Source organism: Strix aluco, chromosome 3, assembly GCF_031877795.1.
Source record: "Strix aluco isolate bStrAlu1 chromosome 3, bStrAlu1.hap1, whole genome shotgun sequence".
Taxonomy (NCBI): Eukaryota; Metazoa; Chordata; class Aves; order Strigiformes; family Strigidae; genus Strix; species Strix aluco.
In genome coordinates, this window is record NC_133933.1 from 87,778,660 (window position 1) to 87,797,932 (window position 19,273).

The 19,273-nt window shown below is 36.9% G+C and overlaps 1 protein-coding gene across 1 annotated transcript in view; it reads left to right on the forward strand.

Annotated features, from left to right (window-relative positions):
• Positions 1 to 1,391: 1,391 nt before the first annotated feature.
• MMS22L (MMS22 like, DNA repair protein) overlaps positions 1,392 to 19,273 on the forward strand; it is a 94,626-nt gene continuing 76,744 nt past the window's right edge. The window contains exons 1-8 of the mRNA XM_074819507.1: positions 1,392 to 1,573; positions 3,765 to 3,890; positions 7,043 to 7,095; positions 10,028 to 10,115; positions 10,212 to 10,389; positions 11,472 to 11,565; positions 13,542 to 13,672; positions 17,579 to 17,692. Coding sequence (XP_074675608.1) covers positions 1,395 to 1,573; positions 3,765 to 3,890; positions 7,043 to 7,095; positions 10,028 to 10,115; positions 10,212 to 10,389; positions 11,472 to 11,565; positions 13,542 to 13,672; positions 17,579 to 17,692 — 963 coding nt within the window. The 5' untranslated portion in view covers positions 1,392 to 1,394. The remainder of the gene's footprint in view (positions 1,574 to 3,764; positions 3,891 to 7,042; positions 7,096 to 10,027; positions 10,116 to 10,211; positions 10,390 to 11,471; positions 11,566 to 13,541; positions 13,673 to 17,578; positions 17,693 to 19,273) is intronic.

Sequence of the window (19,273 nt, forward strand, 5' to 3'; positions counted from 1 at the left end):
TGGCGCTGGGCCGCAGGTGTTAGGGGTGGGGGTGCGCTGCACGGTGGCCGCTTCCCGGCGCCTCTGTCGCCGGTTTGCAGCTCCTGCCCGCGGACTGTAGCCGTCTGGGAAGTTCTCCAGCGTGGCTGGCCGAGGAGATGGCGGTGCTTGAAGTCAGTAGTTGGTTCCGTTGGATCAGGGATGGGGTAGAACAAGTACGGAACTGACGTGAGTCGCGACGATGAAGAGCTGCCCTTGTACTTTTTTCCTAGTGCTTTCTATCGTGTGGGGCGATTTTGATACCCTAAGTTGAACAGACTTTCCTTAGAAACTCCTCCGATTTAGGCATTCCCTTTAGCTACTTAATTCTGCTGTGCTAACACACCTGTACATAGTCTCCTGCTGTAAACTGAAACACTGAAGTAATTCTTTCACCGGAGAGTTGCACCGCTTCTGCACAGCCGACTGGACCGCGGGAATATAAATGAATGGAATGTAGGACAGAAACTTTTCTCCTTGAGCTCATTTCTCAGTCAAGCCTCTGTATTACCAACCTCTAGCGACGGTGTAGCCTGGTTTTTGCAAGAACAGCATCAAAGACTGCCAGCAATGAAATTGAAAACTTAATTAGTTTTAATTATATTGTTTGCATATTACTGTAGAGCTCTGTGGCACCTGTTGCCTAGTTCTACTCTTTCAGTATGTTGTATAAAATATTAATTCACTAATGTTAAGTATACAGTGAACTTTTGGACATGATCTTCCTTCTTCTTTGCTTTTGTTTCTCTTTTTTCAGATTTCTGGGAAGTCAGACTTTTTTACTAGAAACTTCCAACTTCAGCTATGTCAGAATCAGCCATACAGTCATTTTCTGAGCTTTAAAACTTTAGCATTTCAGGGTTCCGTAGCTATCAGTTGGGGTGTATTTACTGCTTCTTAGAAGGAACTTGAGCTGTAATGTTGCCTTAAAGTCGTGGACAACTAGAAGCCTGTAATGCATGATGTATTTTCGTAGCATAGCTACTCTGGTTGCAAATTGAAGTGTTTGCTGAAAGTAGCTCACTCGTGCCTTGTAATGCATTCCTACCTCTTATTTTACCCTAGTGCTACTCTAACCTCATGACTAGACAATTTAGAAAGCTAAACCAGAAGGAAGTGAACCTATTTTTTGTAGTCACTGATGTGACTCCTTTAACAGGTTGTGATGGAGGAAGATGAAGTTGTACAAAACGACAGGGCATGAGACCATGATTGCCTTTTTTGGTGGTATCTCTCTGTTTGTTAGTTTGATGTTACAGTAAGTCAGAGCTGTGTTCTCACGTGAACTGAAGGATTATGGGGAGTTGTAACAAAGAAATTTATTTGAAGAAACATTGGCTTTTTTATCTATTTATTTTCTGGATCAGGTGGAAACAATGGACGATGACTTTGCGGCTTCTTCCCCACCCCCCTTTCTCACTGAAAGCTTGGAGATGGCAATGGAAGTGGAGAATGAGAACTCAAAGCCGCCTTGTTTTTCCTGTGCTTTTGACAAACAAAATGGAGGGAGAAGTTTCTCTGCAGAGTCTTATTTAGCAAGTGGGTCTCTGAAGAGGTATGGGGGTTTTTTGAGTTACAAATATAATATACTTCTAAGATGTTCTTTCCACTGGTGTTTGGTGCCTCTAAATGCTGACAGGGTTTCCAAACCTGGAAGCCAAGGGCAGTTTGTTCTTCAGCCCTTATGATCCTGAGATCAACTTGGTGGTATACCAAATTGGGAAGGGCAATTGTGTTGATGCACTGCTTTGAACCATGTTCTAGGTCCAGTTCCGAGCTTTGTGAACTTACTTTCAGATACTGTAAAGGACCTGTTACAGGTCTGTTAGGATGCTTCAAAACTGGCCTGTTGGTCAACAGCATCCAAGACCCCTTAAATTTCTGAGGAGGCTGTAGCACTGCTTCTTCCAGTCATATGCTCTATTCAGTGCTGGCCCTTTCTCTCTTTTACACTTGATAGAAACAAACCTGCTCTGCCTAGCTTCCCCACATCACTGGGACTGTGCTTTGTAGCTTTAAGACCATCTTTCTCAAAGCTCTGCTTTTGCATGCATTCTGGATTTAAGGTTCAAAAGTCACATATATAATACGTAAGTATTTTCTGTGAGATTCTAAAATGTTACTTTGGTTTAGTTAATATCTTCCTCACTGTCTGTGATCCAGCTTAGTTTTATGTGCCATTTACTGAACCTGCAGAGGTTGTCTTTGCTACAAAAGCATAATCTTTAAGTCTTTCCTCCTGCCAAGCCTCATATTTTGTTGTTACTTTGGGATATTTTAACCTTCATTTCCACAGCCTTTTCTGTAAAGCCTTAAAGGGGGTTCTGCTGCACCTCCCCCATTCCCTTATTTATCTTTTTCTGTTGTTGTTATTGGGTCACAGCACATTCATTCAAATTGCTTAAGTAGAGGATTAAGAGATCCTGTATCTACATGAACATATCAGTAGTGGCTTCCAAGCTGTCAAAGAAGGATTTCATAACAGAAACAATTTCATGTGAAAACTCACTCAGGAGCTTGTACGTAAGCAGGTTTCCCAGATCACTACAGTCATACTGTTCTCCTGTCGTTTATTCACCTTGTCTACTTGGATTGTAAATTCTTGGAAAAGCCTCTATGTGAAGGACTCCTCTGTCTTCATTATTTAGAACAAGAGTAACTGGATTTAATTGCTAAAGGCTTCAAAACACACCAATGTTTAGGCAGTTGCCAACTGAACTACAGGTGTTATGGGAGATTGAGCCGATTATTCAGCAGATGCTCTTTTTGCTTCTGAGAACTGAATTGTTAATAGTGCATAGTTCAAGAAGAATATGAAATTGGTGAGTAATATAATGAAAGCCAAGTGCTTGCCCAGTACATTTTTTTTTTTAATTTTTAAAAATAGAAATATTTCTTGGTGAATTCGGCTTCATCTATGGTGAAGCATTTTGACAGGCACTGGGAAAATTCTGAAATAATTTGCTTTGATACCTTTGTGGTGGTTGTTGTTATACAGCTTGCTGTGACTTTTTTTTTTTTTTGGAAGCACATTAATGAATAATTTTTATATTTGCACAGTTAGTGATGTTTTAACAATCGACACAGATGTCTGATTTTCTCTACTTTGAGTAAAATGGTAATTCTGATTCTATTTATTATTTAGCTGGAGTAAAGGGTAGTTACAGCCTAGTATTAAAGTTATAATAATGAAGTCACATTTTGTGACTCTCATCAGTTCACCTGCCTAAAAGTGTGCTTTTATGAATGTGCTTTTATCAGTGTTAATATATAAATATTATTAAATGGATATAAAGGAGCAAATGTATGTTCTAGCATTAGTTATTAGGTATGTAGTGTACATTGCGACAGATTCCAAACACACACTTACAGTGGAGCATGTTGTCTAATGGATCAGCCCCTTCTGTTAAGGGTAGTCTGTATGTTATGTCTCAGCCTCTTTTTAAGGATGAAGATGCTTCAAGGTGGTAGCTTGTTAATTTTTATTTGTTTCTAAAATATACTGTGCCCTGTGACTATATCATGTTTTTATGCTCTTGAAGCTAGGAGTTGTTATATTTTATGTGCTATATATTGCTATAGAAGGTATAACAGTCTGTCTTTTGAAAGCACTGCTACTCCTTTCTATCTACAGTACACATGTTGCTGATATATTGATATCAGTGGTACATAAGCCAGCTGTAGGTATTGTATTCTATAGGTTTATTACTGGGAAATGTGTGAATATTGTTGGCTCTGTTTTACAGGGTTTTGCTGACACTAGATCCTTCTCCAAATGACTATGATGAAGATGTAGTGGAAATGTTTGGCTTTCAGTGGGTTACTGAAATGGCATTAGTTGAATCCTGTGAACTTCTCTTTGGATTACTTAGGTATGATAATATTAGTGTATTTTATAATTAATCCACTTCTGTAATTATACCCACCTTAAGGATGTAGCAAACTTTTAAAGTTTTTGATGGTAAAATCATAAAAGATTGTGGGCTATGCAGTGCATCCAAAAAGATTATGCCATATACCTAACACTCCAGTAAGTGATAGATAAGACGCAGGCGGAATTACAGGAAGAAGTAAATTTTGTCACAGACTTTTAATATTATGTGACTTAATAATAACTTTCTAAGCAGTGTGGTGCATATCTTAGTCATCACCAGATAAAAATTGATAAGTATAGTTATTACAACAGTGTTGTGATTAATTTAGAAAGCTCTAGCTTCAGAATATATGAATAAACTATATAAGATTTCCTTGAATGAGATTGTGCTACCCATATAATTAAAGTTGTCTTTTGAAGATTATAAGTCCTTTTTTTTTGTGCATAAAGAAAAGTGGAGGTTAAAAATCAAATACTGTAAATGCTGGATGCAGCACTTTCTTCAATTGTTTGGATTAGGATAGCTTCAGCAATCTCTTCAGATACAGTTACTCAGTGTTTGACTAATTCAATGTAGATGTTTAATCTGGTCAATGCAAATACACAGATCACTGATAATCCTCTTTGCTACTGATAATCCTCAGGATGTACAGCACATACAGAGAGTAGATGGGAGAGGAGCTTTTGTATGATTCCACAAATATATGTGATATATTCCGTCATTCCTTTGATTGTAGTGGATTCTTCCATCCCTTTAGGGTATCACCAAGGGCGTGATATGAAACATTATTAATAGGGTCTGGCTTATTGAAACACAATGGCATAGATGACAGAAAGTATATTAAAAACAGTATTATTTAGGTTTGCTTGTTTGATGCAGACTTTGACTTCACTGTAATTTAAAAAAAAAATTAAACTGATAATGAAGGAGATGGGATGATAACTTAGGGATACAGTGTTTCTTTTAACTTTCAGCATTTAGTATGATCTGTTTAATAACTATTTATTAACATAAAATCAGTGGGCAGTAAGAAAGCACTGTAGTTGTTCTGTTGAATTAAATTATTTTTTTCTTAAGTATAAAGTGCTCTGTAATTGTAATAGAGATGACCATAAGGCATAATATATTTTGTTGTAGTTTTTAAGTTATTCAAGCTATACATGTTTTAAAACCTGCGGAACTGGTAGGAATAATGGATTTCAGCTCTTGGCTATGAGAGGTTGGTTGCTAAACTGTCTTTTGGTGTGACAAGTCCCTCTGCAAAGATATTCTCTCTTTCAGTTCATTTGTTCAGTCATAAAATGGAACACTTTCATTTATAGACCAGTTGACAACTGAAAGTGGGAAAAGTCCTTTTTCCATTGTAGAAGTCATACATGTTAAGTACAAGTTGGCTGTAAATAGTTCAGTTTATGAAGTACAGATAATATCTATGTTTAAATACGTGCTTACAGAAACCTAGTCTTTTTTTAATGTGTCTGTAAATACTAAATATTGTTTAATATTTTAAAATATTATAATCAATAATATACAGCAGAACTGGAAGTTAAAAACCTTAATTGCACGATAAAAAGAATTCTTACCCTTTTTTTATGTAATTGAAGATGTACGAGTCAGTGAGTAAGATGTAACCATTTAAGTGGGTATATTAAGCCAATATATCTTTGGCTGAATAATAAACAGAAGTACCAGTTTAACTGTCAGAATATTTATTTGCACATCAAATGATTTAATGATTAACAACCATGAGAATCAATCTTTGAGGTACAAATGCAAATTGAAATTAAAATTACTTATTTAACTGATATCTTTGTTATGCTTCTTATGACCAGTTTGTGCTTTTATTTTATCAGCCCACTGTATTCTGTGTTTTGTCAATTCACTAGAGAATGGTGTTTTGGTTTTGTTTTTTTTTTTCCAGTGTGGCTCCCTTCTGACACTCTCTCTCTCTAACTTTCAGCCTCAACCCTCTTTCATAAACTTCCCCTGCTTTAGGCTTCCTTCTTTTCTACATGGTTTAAATACTTAAAAAATTTACGCAGAAATTCAGCTTTGATTTAAAAATAAAACAAAAAAACCCCACAACCCACCTAAATGACTGACGGTAATCTTGGGTAGCTGACATGATTTTATGCAAGGAAGGAAGAGCTAAGGGAGATAATTTTAATGTGTTCCTGCCCTTTAATATGCAGGTTACAACCTGGGTTTTTGGATTCTTGTGGGCACTTCTTAGTTTCCAGGTTTTTTTTTTTTTCCATAAGAACATTTGATCTGGGTCATTTCCAAGTATCCTGTTTTTGAATCCTTCGGTAGCTGCTGATCTCGCTGTATAAGAAATGACGCAGAGAGCTCCTTACTCAACTTATGCAGCATTTTATTTCAAAATTCTTAGACAGTTGCACTTTTAATGTATTCGATTTAGTACCATGTATCTGGATACTATTACTTGAAGGCCACTTGAAAATAACAGTTGTTGCAGAATGGGGCTGAGTACTTACCTATGTTACAGCTTTTTAAAATTTTCGTTTGCAGTGGCAGTTAGCAGCTGCTTTAAAAATGTTCTCTCTCCCCTCCAAAACTGATCTAAGTTTTAACTTTTCTAGAGACACTTTCTCCTCTTACTCTACTATTTTGTTACTGTTTATTTTTTGAGCTCAAGTTAAGCAGCAGACCACCCTAAGCAGGAAGTGGGAAAAGGTGCTGGCAGAATTTACTAGTGCTCGTTCACAAGTGAATTAGTGTATACTGATTGTATGCAATGAGGGTTAACTTTCATGTTTATTCTGTGGTCATATATAAAGTTGAGTTACACTTGTAGAAACATCACTTACAGGGAATGGCGCTTGGGATTTTTGTGTGTGTGGTGGGTTTTTTTCCTCCCCAGATATTTAGCTAATTTCGTATTTGTTATTGTGTTTAATGTTTTAAAAACAAGCAAAAATTCTGTCCATTGTCATCCTGTCACAGTTGGACGCGTCTGTTGTCTTCCGCTAATACTCTTTCCGAAGTTACATTTCTGCAAGCTTTTTCAGAAATACGAAGCGAGAAACACCTCTCACCTCTCTCTGTTCTGTTTAGACCTTACTAAAATGTAGTTAAACAACTTTTACCTATATAAATACGATAAACCTCTGTATTCCTTTAATTAGGCAACAGATACACAGACTGGAAGACCTAGTACAAATGAGCTCATCTGATTTTGGTAAGTTTAACACGTTTAATTTGACATTGGGATAGGTATCTGACTACCTTTTCATTATTGAAGTGTATTATCACAGATCACACTTGTGCTTTGACTCTTGACCCAAATGCTCATGGAGCAAGCAGCAAAACAGCATATCACTGGCATAAACCTGCAGTAAGGTTACAAATATAGGCAACCAAGTGATGTATGGTAGTGTGAAAATAGAGAGTGGAAATGTGAGTCAGTTTGGAACGAGAGCTGTCTGTATAGTAGGTGCACAGGGCAATCCTGACTTTATAACCTGAGTGGTGAATTTCACATTAATTTGACTTGAGCTAAGATGTCACCCCTAAGGTAGAATTTGGCAAAACTATTAACTCCTTTAATTAAAAATGAAAAGTTGCATCAAAACTCCCAATAACTATTTTAGCTATAAAGATAGTGGGTTGGGACTTTTTTTGGCATTCTCTTGGCTTACATTTAAACAAGTTAGTTATATTTGCTTAGTTTAGAGTTATTTACAAACTTAATTTATCTTTGCAGCAGGATCAATAAAATGGGATCACCACAAAACACTTTGTTTCAATTAAATACTAAGGCATGAGAAGCAGTATGTATCTGAAGGATTATTGCAGCCTTGGGCTTGTTGTAAGTTTGAAGGCTGAATCACTTAGCAAGTTGAGAAGTTCAGTAATTACTTAGAAATAAACTGTCTTCTCATTACAGATAAATTGCTAGTGTTCCAAGAGTATGAGTGAATATTTTTACACATTATTATTATTTTCATTTGGTATTGTCATGTTCTGCCGTTTAAGTCACTGGTATGAATTTATCATCAAGCTTCTTTCATATGCTTTTGTTGATTGTATCTGAAAAGTCTAATTTTGCTGACATTTAATATGTAAGTAGAAATAGCCTTATTTTAAGTTGCATTTGAACATTTGTATGGTAGCTAGACACCAAGAAACTGTTCTGTAGTTCTTTTCCCTTCAATTTAAGCATCTGCTTTGCTCTCTTCTCTGTATCCTGTTCTTGTTGACAGGTCAGTTAATTAAGTAACTGTTGAATTTTATGCTTTGCACCAGACTCTTTGTGACTTAGACCAAGTCACCAATCCACCTGTGACTCAATTCCCCTTTTATACAAGCAGACTATTAGTAGAGGGGTGTCATGAGGATTAAAATATTTGAAATGATCAGGCAATGTGATGTTAGGTATTATTGATGGCTTAGATAAATGTGCTGTTGACACTGTTTAAAACCCCAGTTTAGAGTTTTAGCTCAGTAAATCTTTGTTGTGCATATATGTTTATACAGATATCAATATTATACATTTAATTTAATTTCCTGTCAGTTTTAATGAGCTTTGGAGACTTGGTACTGAGAACTGTGTAATACAGAAGCCATATAAAATCTTTTCTTATGTTCTGTGTTGTTCTGAAAATACGTGGTCTGCTCTTAACTCTCTACTGTTTTGTTCCACTTATTTCATTGCTCAATGATATATGACACTATGCAAAAGATTTTCTAGTGAAATACTGTAATATTAAAAATTTTCCTTAAACAGAACTTACAAGAACTTGGGATAAAATATTTGTTATTGCTACAAAGCAGCAGTAATAGCTAGAAATAATTCCTTTAGAACAAGTGATTTGAACCTCTAAGCCTACAGTTCATTACTGTGGCAGATCCTATGGCTTCTTATGTGGTGGGGGTGGGCTGTACACTGGAATATTGTGGTACTTGTTGATTTGCTTCATTCAGTGAGTGTTGTGGCTCAAAATATGTTGAGATAAATAAAACTATTTGTGGGGTCTGTAACAAGTGGCATGTGTGAACTTCAAGGTTGCCTGGAGGGGATGGGGGAAACAAAGCTGGGAGAGAGCAAGAAAAGGAAAGGGAAGACTCCCCAGTGGCCAGCTGGGAGAGGAGCAAAGGGGAGTGCCCTTCCCTGGGCATGCAGTCCAGTGCAGCAGGTGTCAAAGACTCTTTGCCATGCATCTCCTCTAGCACAATATACTTTCATTGGGGCTTGCTCGAACTCCTAATTTACTGTTCCCATTTATGATGCTCTTAACAACGATTGGCACGCGCTTAATCAGCTACAAGTGTTGCAAGCTGACTGGTTGCTAAGGATTTGTGCATATATATTATTGGGTAGTAGTTATAGGGTATTTAAATGACTATATCTGCTTCGTTATGCACTAAGTTTCAGATTTCAGCTTATATTAGAGAAAGATACAAGGCAAGGTGTGTGGGAATAAATAGGGAGTGATTCTCACATCAATGGCATGAGCTTCCAGTGAATCCCTGCTGTAATGATGGTGTTTGAGCTTTCAGATGCAAGATAAGGAGGGTAACACCACAAGAACAACAGCTTCAGGGAGCAAAGGAATGGAGACGGGTAGCTGCAATAAATGGCTGAAAGAATACAGAGCTGCAGGTGAAAGGCATGCTACTGGATTGTGAGTGGATGGCTCTTAGCATTACACATCTTAAGGCACTATGCAACGTGATGCTTCATAGAAAGAGAAGTTAATAAAGTGTGTTTCCAAATAAGTCCACCTGCTTAAGTCCCCTAAGAGAAAAGGATACTGAGAAATTGTTTCACACATGTCTTTTCTGAAGGTGTCTTGGAAGCAGACAGGGAGCAGGGCAGTAGGGCTGAATTTCTTCTAGCACTAATTGCTTGCCTCTGCCACCTTTCCTGAGGGACTGGCTGCCTTCTTTTCCCTCTGTATCTAGATATGCACCTGAGATAAGATAAAGAATGGATCCCTCTGGCAAGGTGACATTTAGAAGTGGATGTTTGCTACCAGCCACCTCCCAAGTTGTCCTCAGAAAAGAGGGTGGCTTTCCAGTGGTCTGGTTTAATTACTGTGGAGAATGCATGTTACATGAATCATAGTGTGGGCACCTTTGCTTTCAGCTACTTATTTCTTCTACTGCAGGTCAAGCTGCAAGCTTGCACTCTGAAGCAGAGAGCATCAGGCATCAATGTATTGAGTTTTTGCATTATGTGAAAGTTTTCATCTTCAGGTGAGATTTGCACACAATTTACCGACTTATGTACTCAGCTTTGTGTAGCTGCTTCTTATCCGTTTTCTGATTGTGTGTCTGTGTATGTGTGCTCAGGTACCTGGAACCCCCTAAAGTGGAAAATGATGGAATGCTCCATCCATATGAAGATTTAGAAGCACAGTTACCATCACTGTTGGTGGAAGAGCTTCATGCTTTGACCATGCACATTGGTCACCTTTGCGAACTCCCTAGTAGTGTCCTGGCAGCATTTACAATTCAACATCAGGCAAAGGTCTCTTATAATTTTTATTTTTTTTGTGTAACAGTACATATTCAACTTGATAAATTCTGTCTGAATAAGAATTAACTTTCTTCAGGATGAAATTGAAGTTACACTTTATATTTTGGGTTTTTTTCCCTTTCTTAACTAAGTGCCATCCCATGCTTGGCAAATGCAAATACCGAGCTCTGGATTTTCTGTTGTTGTTTCTATATTTTAATTTTTTATAGCTTTTAGAATTCTTCCTGCACTATAGAAATGATAATAACAATTACAGGTAGTTAAGTAGACTTGAATTACCATAGCATATTTTAAAAATTCCTTGGTGTTCGTCCTTATTAACGGTTAGAATTTCTGAGCTTCCCAGTAGGAGGGGCACTTTTTTAAAAATACATTCTGAAATCTGACTCAATAGAGGAGAAAAGGTCATGAATATAAAGAAGAAATGTGCGGACATGGAAGCAGGCACTACAACATTAAACCGTTGTGAAGTATACACTGTTAAGATTTGTGCATACTTATAATAATTAATGCTTTCAAATCTTTTAGAAAGAAAAAAGGAATTTCAGTCTTAGGTTGTATAAACTAGTATCTGGAGAGGAATGATCCACTGAGAAGCATTTTGAATCTTTCTGTTTGTTTAGCTTGTCAGTAGGGCCACTGCTGAGCTGATGAAAGAAACGGTAATTTCAAGTAAACTTTAAGGAAGAGACTATTGAAATTTTGGAATTACTTTAAGAGCACACAGCAGTTTGCTGCCTAATACTTTTCTGGAAGGGAAAGGATAACTAAGGGTGTTGTAATTTGTCAATCTTGAATCAAGACATTGTGTTTAAATCGTAGTTTAGATCAGATTAAAGACTTCACAAAAATTCTCTACAGACAGAATTAATTGTCATGAAGGTTTTCTGCTTTTCTTTTTTACTTTCTTTAACTGAATGACATGTCTGTATGTTACAGTGTATTTGATCATAGAGATCCGTAACATTCACTCCAGGCAAAATGTATGCCCATGTTCGTGTGGCTTAGTACAGCATCCAGAATTTGCTAAAGAAATGTCAAAAATAAAGAAATGTGTGTATTTCTAATCACAGGTGTTTCCCCCATCATGGCATTTACTACACCTCCACTTGGATATTAATTGGGTAGTGTTGGAAGTTCTTCATGTACTAGGTGAAAAAATGATGAGTAAGTATGCAGGTTTTTTCTTGAACTTATTCTTGTACATATGACTCACCTAGATTTCTTATCTTGATTTGTCCAGAATCATTTACTGCCTTTGGTAGTTTTTAAACATAGTTATATTTAATGGGGTAAACTCAAATATGGTGAAGGCAGGTTCTTTGTGAATCTTCATGTAGCTCAAATTAAGTGAAATAACATCAGGAATTTGTTCTGTCAAAACTTGACCAAGGTTACAAAGTTTGTTCTTAACTGATGCTTGCAACATACTAAATACTTAATAATAATACACTTTTTGACATTGCAAATAAAAATGCATTTGCAGAGATCCAGAGTGCATAAGTGAACAGCAATTTGATGAAAACCATGTAGAAAGAGGGTCCAAGGATGGACCAGAACAAAGAATCTCAGAACAGAGAATTTGTATTATTAACCGTATGTGACATGAAAATCCTGGACAAAAGAAGAAAGCCTCAGTCAGAGGAGCTTATAAAAGTACAGCAAGAAAAGGGCAAGGCAGTACCTTTTTTTTTTTTTTAAAGAAAGGCTTTAAAAGGGCAAAAAGTAGATTGATAAGAGTAAACTGTTTATAGAAGCTAGATAAAAAAGGTCATAGAATGCATTTGAAGAACCGAACTTCAGAGTAGTTCAGTTTGCTGAAGAATTGTTAAAATACAGAAGAGAACGTTATTTGCTTTGTGAGAATATCGTTCATGTCTATGCTAGCAAAATAAATCACAAAAATGTATTTTCTTCAATAATCATTGTCACTATAACCAAAACTCCCCCCACCCCATTATTATGTGGAACTTAGATTAATAATTTATAGGAATTACAACAGTTGGAGTAACATTGAGGTCTTGGATGAATGCACTGTATGTTTAGCCTGGGTAACTGGTACTGAATCTGAACTCTTGGATAAGCTTTCACCTGCTCTGTGTGCTGTCACAACACAGCCTTGCTTGGATTAATGCATCTTCACTGTTTCTGCATGTCAGTGTTACTGGATAATGTGTGGGTTGGCTGTTTGTTCTATAATTGTAACTTTCTTTTATGAACTGTTGTGATGTAACCTGTTTTCTTTTTTGGGGGCCTTTTGGAGAAATGATGAGGAAACTGTTGGAGGCAATTTATTGTCCAGAATCCTATATTTATTTCTAGATAAAGTTCTGAGTAATAATGCAGTAATCCATTTTCATAAGAGAAAGCTTGTGCTCTTTAGCAATGAAATTTACTAGTCAAGACAGTAGTATCTCTGCATATATTATCTTGTCTTTCATTCTTATGTGCCTTATAGAATTTCTTAGGTTCTCATCTCATTCTGTAAAGTGTGCTGAGTAGAAACTTCGTGATGCTGAGACCAGTGGCAGGATAGGGGGTTCAGGGCTTCACCCTGCATTTCCAGGAATAAAATACAGGCTCGTTCTACATAACTTCTTCTGTTCCACTGATGTCAAGGGATGTTGAAAAGCTTGTGGGATAAGATTTTGCAGCCTTGTAACTTTACCATTTTATCTGTGTTAATGTCTACAAATGCTCAAGTTGGAATATGATCATGCCAGCTTTTTACATCAACACATCCAAAGGAAAGTGTTAGACCTCTCCAGAATTGTTTGTCATCATCTTGCATATCTGCAAAACATGTCATGATTTCAGAACATGCGCACTGGCATGTGACAAAGAGGAACTTGCAGATAAATAAATCTTTATTCCACTGCAAAAACTGTGCCAAGAAAAGGCTGTAAAGTGCCAAACTATTTTACTGTCAACCAGAATAATACCAGACTTCAGTGTAATAACGAAAGGACTAGCTCGAACTTAGAATGGATGAACTTTCCCAAATGAGTTTGTAAATTAAAATTACTTGCAGCTCAACAAACCAATTCTAAAATATATAGAATAGAAAAAAAAATTCCTGTCTGTCTGGTATTCCTAAACCCAAACCCAGGACTAAATAGGTCTCATTTTCTTTTGTGTTTTAGGACAAGTTGTATATGCTAACCATTTCAGAAATCTAACTGGAGAGAATTTAACGAGTATCAGTTTATTTGAAACACACTGTGGAAATCTCATATCTGATTTAATAAGCTTGTCCATCAACAAGTACATAAAGGTAACTTTTTTCTTTATATAGACATGGGCAGTTAGATGCTTGTATTGAGAGCCATATGAATTAGATACTGCACCAATGCATAGATGACTTCTTACTGCTAAGTTTTAAATGTTATGTATGGATTTATATCTCCATGTTTTAAAGAGTGTTATTTGTTAGGAGCTCAAATTGTGTTATATTTATTCATGACCATCTGGCAGTTGAATGAGAGAGTAATATTGAAATGCGCTGTGTACAGAGCAGAAGTGAGTGCCACATTTCCTAAGTTCAGTGTTCCAGGTTTAATGCCAAACATGGCACAGTCTAAAAGGTTTAGAGCTATAGATGGAAGAAAAAGATCTTTTCAAACTCTCTCAACAGGAACAAAAAGAGAATAACTGTAATCCTGGCAGTAAGCTAACTGGACAGTTAGAGAATGTCATATTAGAGTTTATTGTTGCACAGCTCCTGTTTCTACAACCTCATCTTTCTGTTACAGCACTTTTACGTTTGCCAAGAGATAACTTGTCCTTCTCTTTTCTTTTTCTCTCCTTCTATAGCTGCAGTGTTTTTCTCACTTGTTTTGAGCACTCCAAAGCTAGAAAGTCATAATAGCTCCGTATAGCAGCTAGCAAAAGAGCTCTGTAATCTTGACTGTGTCATTGTGAAACCTGCTTTAGATGGGCATGCGTGATCCATGAGCGCAGGACGGAACTTTGAGAATAAGTAGTAGTGACCACTGTATAATTTAAGTTTTCCTGGTACAGAGATGAAAAATGGAGTCCCCTTCTTTCATATTACTGTTTGGGGGGGGCGGGGCAGCTGTGCTAGCATTTGATAACTGTTCTTTTAAACTATCTTTCTGTAGAGAACTCCCGTTACCTTTTAAAATTAGTTTTATCTATTATCAGATAATACTGCAACGTCCTCCCCCATGAAAAGGCAAATAGGTGAGAGTAATTTTTTTAAAGGAAGATTCAAATAGTATGTGTTGACCATTGTGCTTGTTGGTAGACTTTGAAATGTCAGATGTTAAAGTGACAATTCGTCCTACTTCTATAGAGCCACATTACAAAGAGAGAAGATGGGTTTGCCTCTGCTTTTTTCTTCAGCTCCCCCTAGGCTTGGGCTCCACAGCTTGAACTAGTTCTATCTGAGATTCATTTCTGAAGCGGAGCTTGCATTTGAGCTGGATAACATCTCTCTAGCTGGTGCTTCGTTGCTATTATCCAGTAAATAAGGCCCTTCAAAATTGTTGGAAACACAACTGATGCTCATTGTCAGCTCATCACTAAAACATGTCATTAAGCTTTTGGCTGAGAATATTTGAAATTGCAGCTCTTAACATTTGTGGGTGTCCTTGGAAGGAGGGACATAAACTAATCCTCCAGACTCATATTTTCAGATCTGTTTCTTGGGCAGCTCTGGTATCAAGACACTTGACTTGGATCATGTACTGAGCCCATTGTGCTCAGAGATACATTTGGCAGAGAAATACATATCCTTGGATATCTTCTTCCTGTTTTCAGCAGCACATCTCTGGCACCAGAGCTCTGTTGTCCCAACAGTACCACAATTTGAGGTTATAACCATTCTTACCAAGATACTGAACTCAGGATGTTGCAAGAGAAAATCCAGACTATCTCTAAAGAAAACAATGTCTTGGTTATCCTTAGTCCAACCATTATCTGTATGGTATCTTGTTTTGATACTACTAGCCAAACTATCCTGGACAGATACTGCACCTCTCCTGCAGAAGAGATCCTGCTGTCTTGTAGAAAAGCACAGTAGTAGGTGCAAGTAGATGAAGAAACTTAGTTGCTGCAACAACTGGTATTCCATGTAAAAGTCCTGAAAGTCTCACTTTGTGAGAGTCTATGTACCTAATACTTCCATAAAATCCACTAGTGTTATAGTGCATCTGTAATAAGTAAACTGTTCCTTTCTGAGGGACCTGTTTTGCTCTTTAATGATGAATCATAACCAGAGTATTTTTGAGATGCTTCAGTTTTGGGGAGTTAGTAGTTAAATAATAAATTTTTCAACAGACTTTAATGGTCACACTGATGTCTATTCTCAATATAATATTTACATAAGATTAAATCAGGTTGTTGAGAGATGACCATAGCAGGTCTTTAACTAAAAGCATGAGGAGGCATAGGCACATGAAAACCTCTAAACAGCATATGCGGAATGTGAATAATAGAATTATTTTAACTATTTCAGTCTTGATCTCTTGATGTTCTTAAATCAATTGTCAGGGTACACACTGGCAATTTCATAACGTAAGCAGGGTTCTTTAAAGAGAGAGAAAAACAAGTTATGTGTCATATTTTTAAAAAATTAATATTTATAATTAAGTGTTCAGTATTTAAACCTGATATGGAGCTGTATGAGAACAGTAGTTGTAAATGTATTATTCTAAAGGCAGATGATAAATAAAAAGTCTGTATCCTTATAGAATATTATACAGATTTGAAACTATTGGTGATATACTTGTTCTTCTGATTGTGAGAGTGTGGATTTTAGTTATTCACTCACACTTCTGTAACATCCCTTTCACACAGCTACTGCCGTCACTGCCATTGCATATTTTGATTTAATTTTTAATTTACACCATTAGGTTTCCAAATGCAGAAATGATTTTAAGTACCAGTGTGATTTGAGAATAGTTGTGCATGAATGGGTAAGCAAGAGTATGAGGATATAAAAATTCAGGATTCATCTCATCAGATCTAGGTGTCTAGGAGTTAGTAGGCTAAACTAGTCACCCTAAGTTCTTTCTTTATATTGTCAGGGAAGGATAGCAACAGTTCTTTTTCCTGCAGTGAGTTAGATGGATTAGTCCCTCTAAGTGCCCATTCCCCTCTACTTGCTTTAGAGGGGTATAGGTTAATTATTCAGACTTGGAACTACTCACTGTTTAGAGATAAATTGAGTATGAGCTGCTTTCTTGCCTCTTTTCTTTTTACGTTTCTGCCATAGTGTCCTTGCTGAAGGTGAAATGTGCTGAATTACGCTATTTAAGCAAAGCTTTTTTTCACTGTTTTTACCACCTCTGCATACAGTTCAGTGGATTCGTAGGTCCTAAGAGAGAGTGAGTAAAGTTTTGATATACTACGATTATTTCAAATACAGTGCTGGTAGGTCTTAAAAACACTAAAGTGTACAGAGAATTTTTATGTATTTAGCACTTCCTTTTGCTGTTTTGCTTATTTTGTTTCACAATTCAGGGAATGTAAAACTGAAAGATGAATCACAAGAAGACTACTTTGCATTTGAAATGCATCAGTCTGAGTGAATTTTGTTAAATATGGAATAGTAACCAAATAACGTACATGACTTGAAATATGCTGTTTTCTGCATATTAAAATAATGCCTTGCAGTAAATTTACCGAAAAGCAGATTTTGTGAAATGTTGTGGGAACATTAACATCCTCATGCCAACAAAAACATATTCTACTAGCATTATGCCTAGTCATTAAGGATTTTTCAGTTAAAAATAACAACAATAATAGCTATTAAATCATTTGAAATCTTTTTCTTATCTTCCCAAGAACATCAGGAAAATCTAATCAATCATTTTTTTCTTTTCCCTACTGTCAGACAATGAATCAGTATCTATTGCAATTCCTTTTCATTTAGGCCTCAGAATCCCATTTTCATTTGATTAAATAATGTTTGAAGTGGCTTAGAAGAAGCTAAGAAATAGCACAACCTGTAACTTACGTAGAATTAGGAAACAATCTTGTTGTACGAGAGCTATATTTTGAATGTTAATGAAATAATGCACTTTCCAATATGTAATTGTACCTATATTATTTAACTGAAGAAAACCCCAAACAACCCAAACCAGGGGAGATATTGGTACATAAAATTCCAAAACCAATGCTTTTCTGAATAATTGTATTGTATATTCTCTTTCAGGTGAGACCTTCTGAGGCTCTTGCTAGTCACCATTATCCCTGTACCTGCATTAAAGAATTATGGATTCTACTTATTCAGCTGCTGGACCACAGAAATAAAGGGTCTCACACGGAGGTAATGGAAGAATACAGTTACACATGCATGCACGTTACATATGCAATGCAGTCGCCAAATATTCCCAAATTGCCATGAATGCACTAGTTCACATATTTGGTGATAGAACTGGACTTCATATTTGCTTTGGGAGGACTGCGTGCCAACTGTGATGCTTTAGGCTGCTATCTTGAATGTATGTCAAGTCCTGACTCTAGGTTTACAGTGTACTGTTTGGTTATGACCTAGGGCACTGATAAGGAGTGCTCCTTGTGCTAAAGAATGCAAAGCAAAGGAAAAGACTGTGAAAGTTGGGTGGTAGAACAAAAGAAAAGAAACCATCTTTACCCATTTTTTTAAAAAAAATTTTTATTATTTGCAATTTATGTGTTATGTGATGCAATGATTTATCTCCAGGCATTAGAAACACAGGTACAGTCAGACCAATGATCCATCTAGTCCATGTTTCTTTGATACCCATACCTATACAAGAACAACCTGGGTTTTGTTTTTGAATCTTGTAGTTGCTGAATTCTTTTGTTGCTCCCTTGTACTTTTATTGGAAGAGCCAATCACTACCTGTTCTTCTTCCTTATACCAATATGACTTTATATGTCTCTTCAGGGTTTCTTTTCTGGTATCTCCTCCCTTCTGCCTTTTCTAGGCTAAAGAGTCTTACTGTATTCAGTCATTCTTTTTATGGGCACCATTCTCTACCTGTGTTCATCTTTGTCGCCCTTCTCTGAACCTTTTTCCCGTAGTACTACATCCTATTTCTAATGGCAAAGTACCATGATTGCATGCAGTATTCCAAGTATGGGTTAGGTGGCCATATGATTTTATACAGGGGTTCTCAACCTGTGGGCTGTGGACCCCTGGGGCCATAATATCATCACAGAGAGGCCATGAAGACTTAAAGCAGGTGTGGGGAACGTCCAGCCCAGAAACATTTGGTCTGACCCATGGCAAGCACTGTGCCTCCTTTCCCCACAGCCCCCTCCCCTCAATGCTCCTCTCATGTTCAAGCCCCCCGCCCACCTCCACACACACCTGCCCTGACGTACTAGTATATTTGGTGCTGGTATGGTTGGTGGCACCCACTTTTAACTAGGCGGTTTTTCTCTTAAAGAGGTTTTCTTAACCCAATGGCCCTTGTTAGGGCCACAACCAGGCTGAAGTCTGTTCCTCCAAGTGGTGGCCCTGGACCCGTAAACAAAAATATATGGTGACTGAACACAGACAAATAAGGAGGGAGGTGAGAAGAATTGTAAAAACTTTTCATTAAATTTTAATGTAAAAATTGGCATCAGATTTGGAATTAGAATGTTAAAATACCATAAAATGGGCCATTTGGGCAAAAAGAGTTGATGCTGTTATTTTAAATTCATATGGAATCGTTGCAATAAAAATACTATAATAGGAATGTGTGTATTAATGTGTATTTCCCCTTCTCTCCAAATTTGAAGACCCTTCATGAGAAAATTGAAATAAATGTTTGATGCAGTCTAGTGCTTTAAATCTTGAATTAAGTCTTGGTGGTCCGCAGCCACAAAAGGTATTTAAAGGGGGTCCATGGTGAGGGAAAGGTTAAGAACCCCTGAT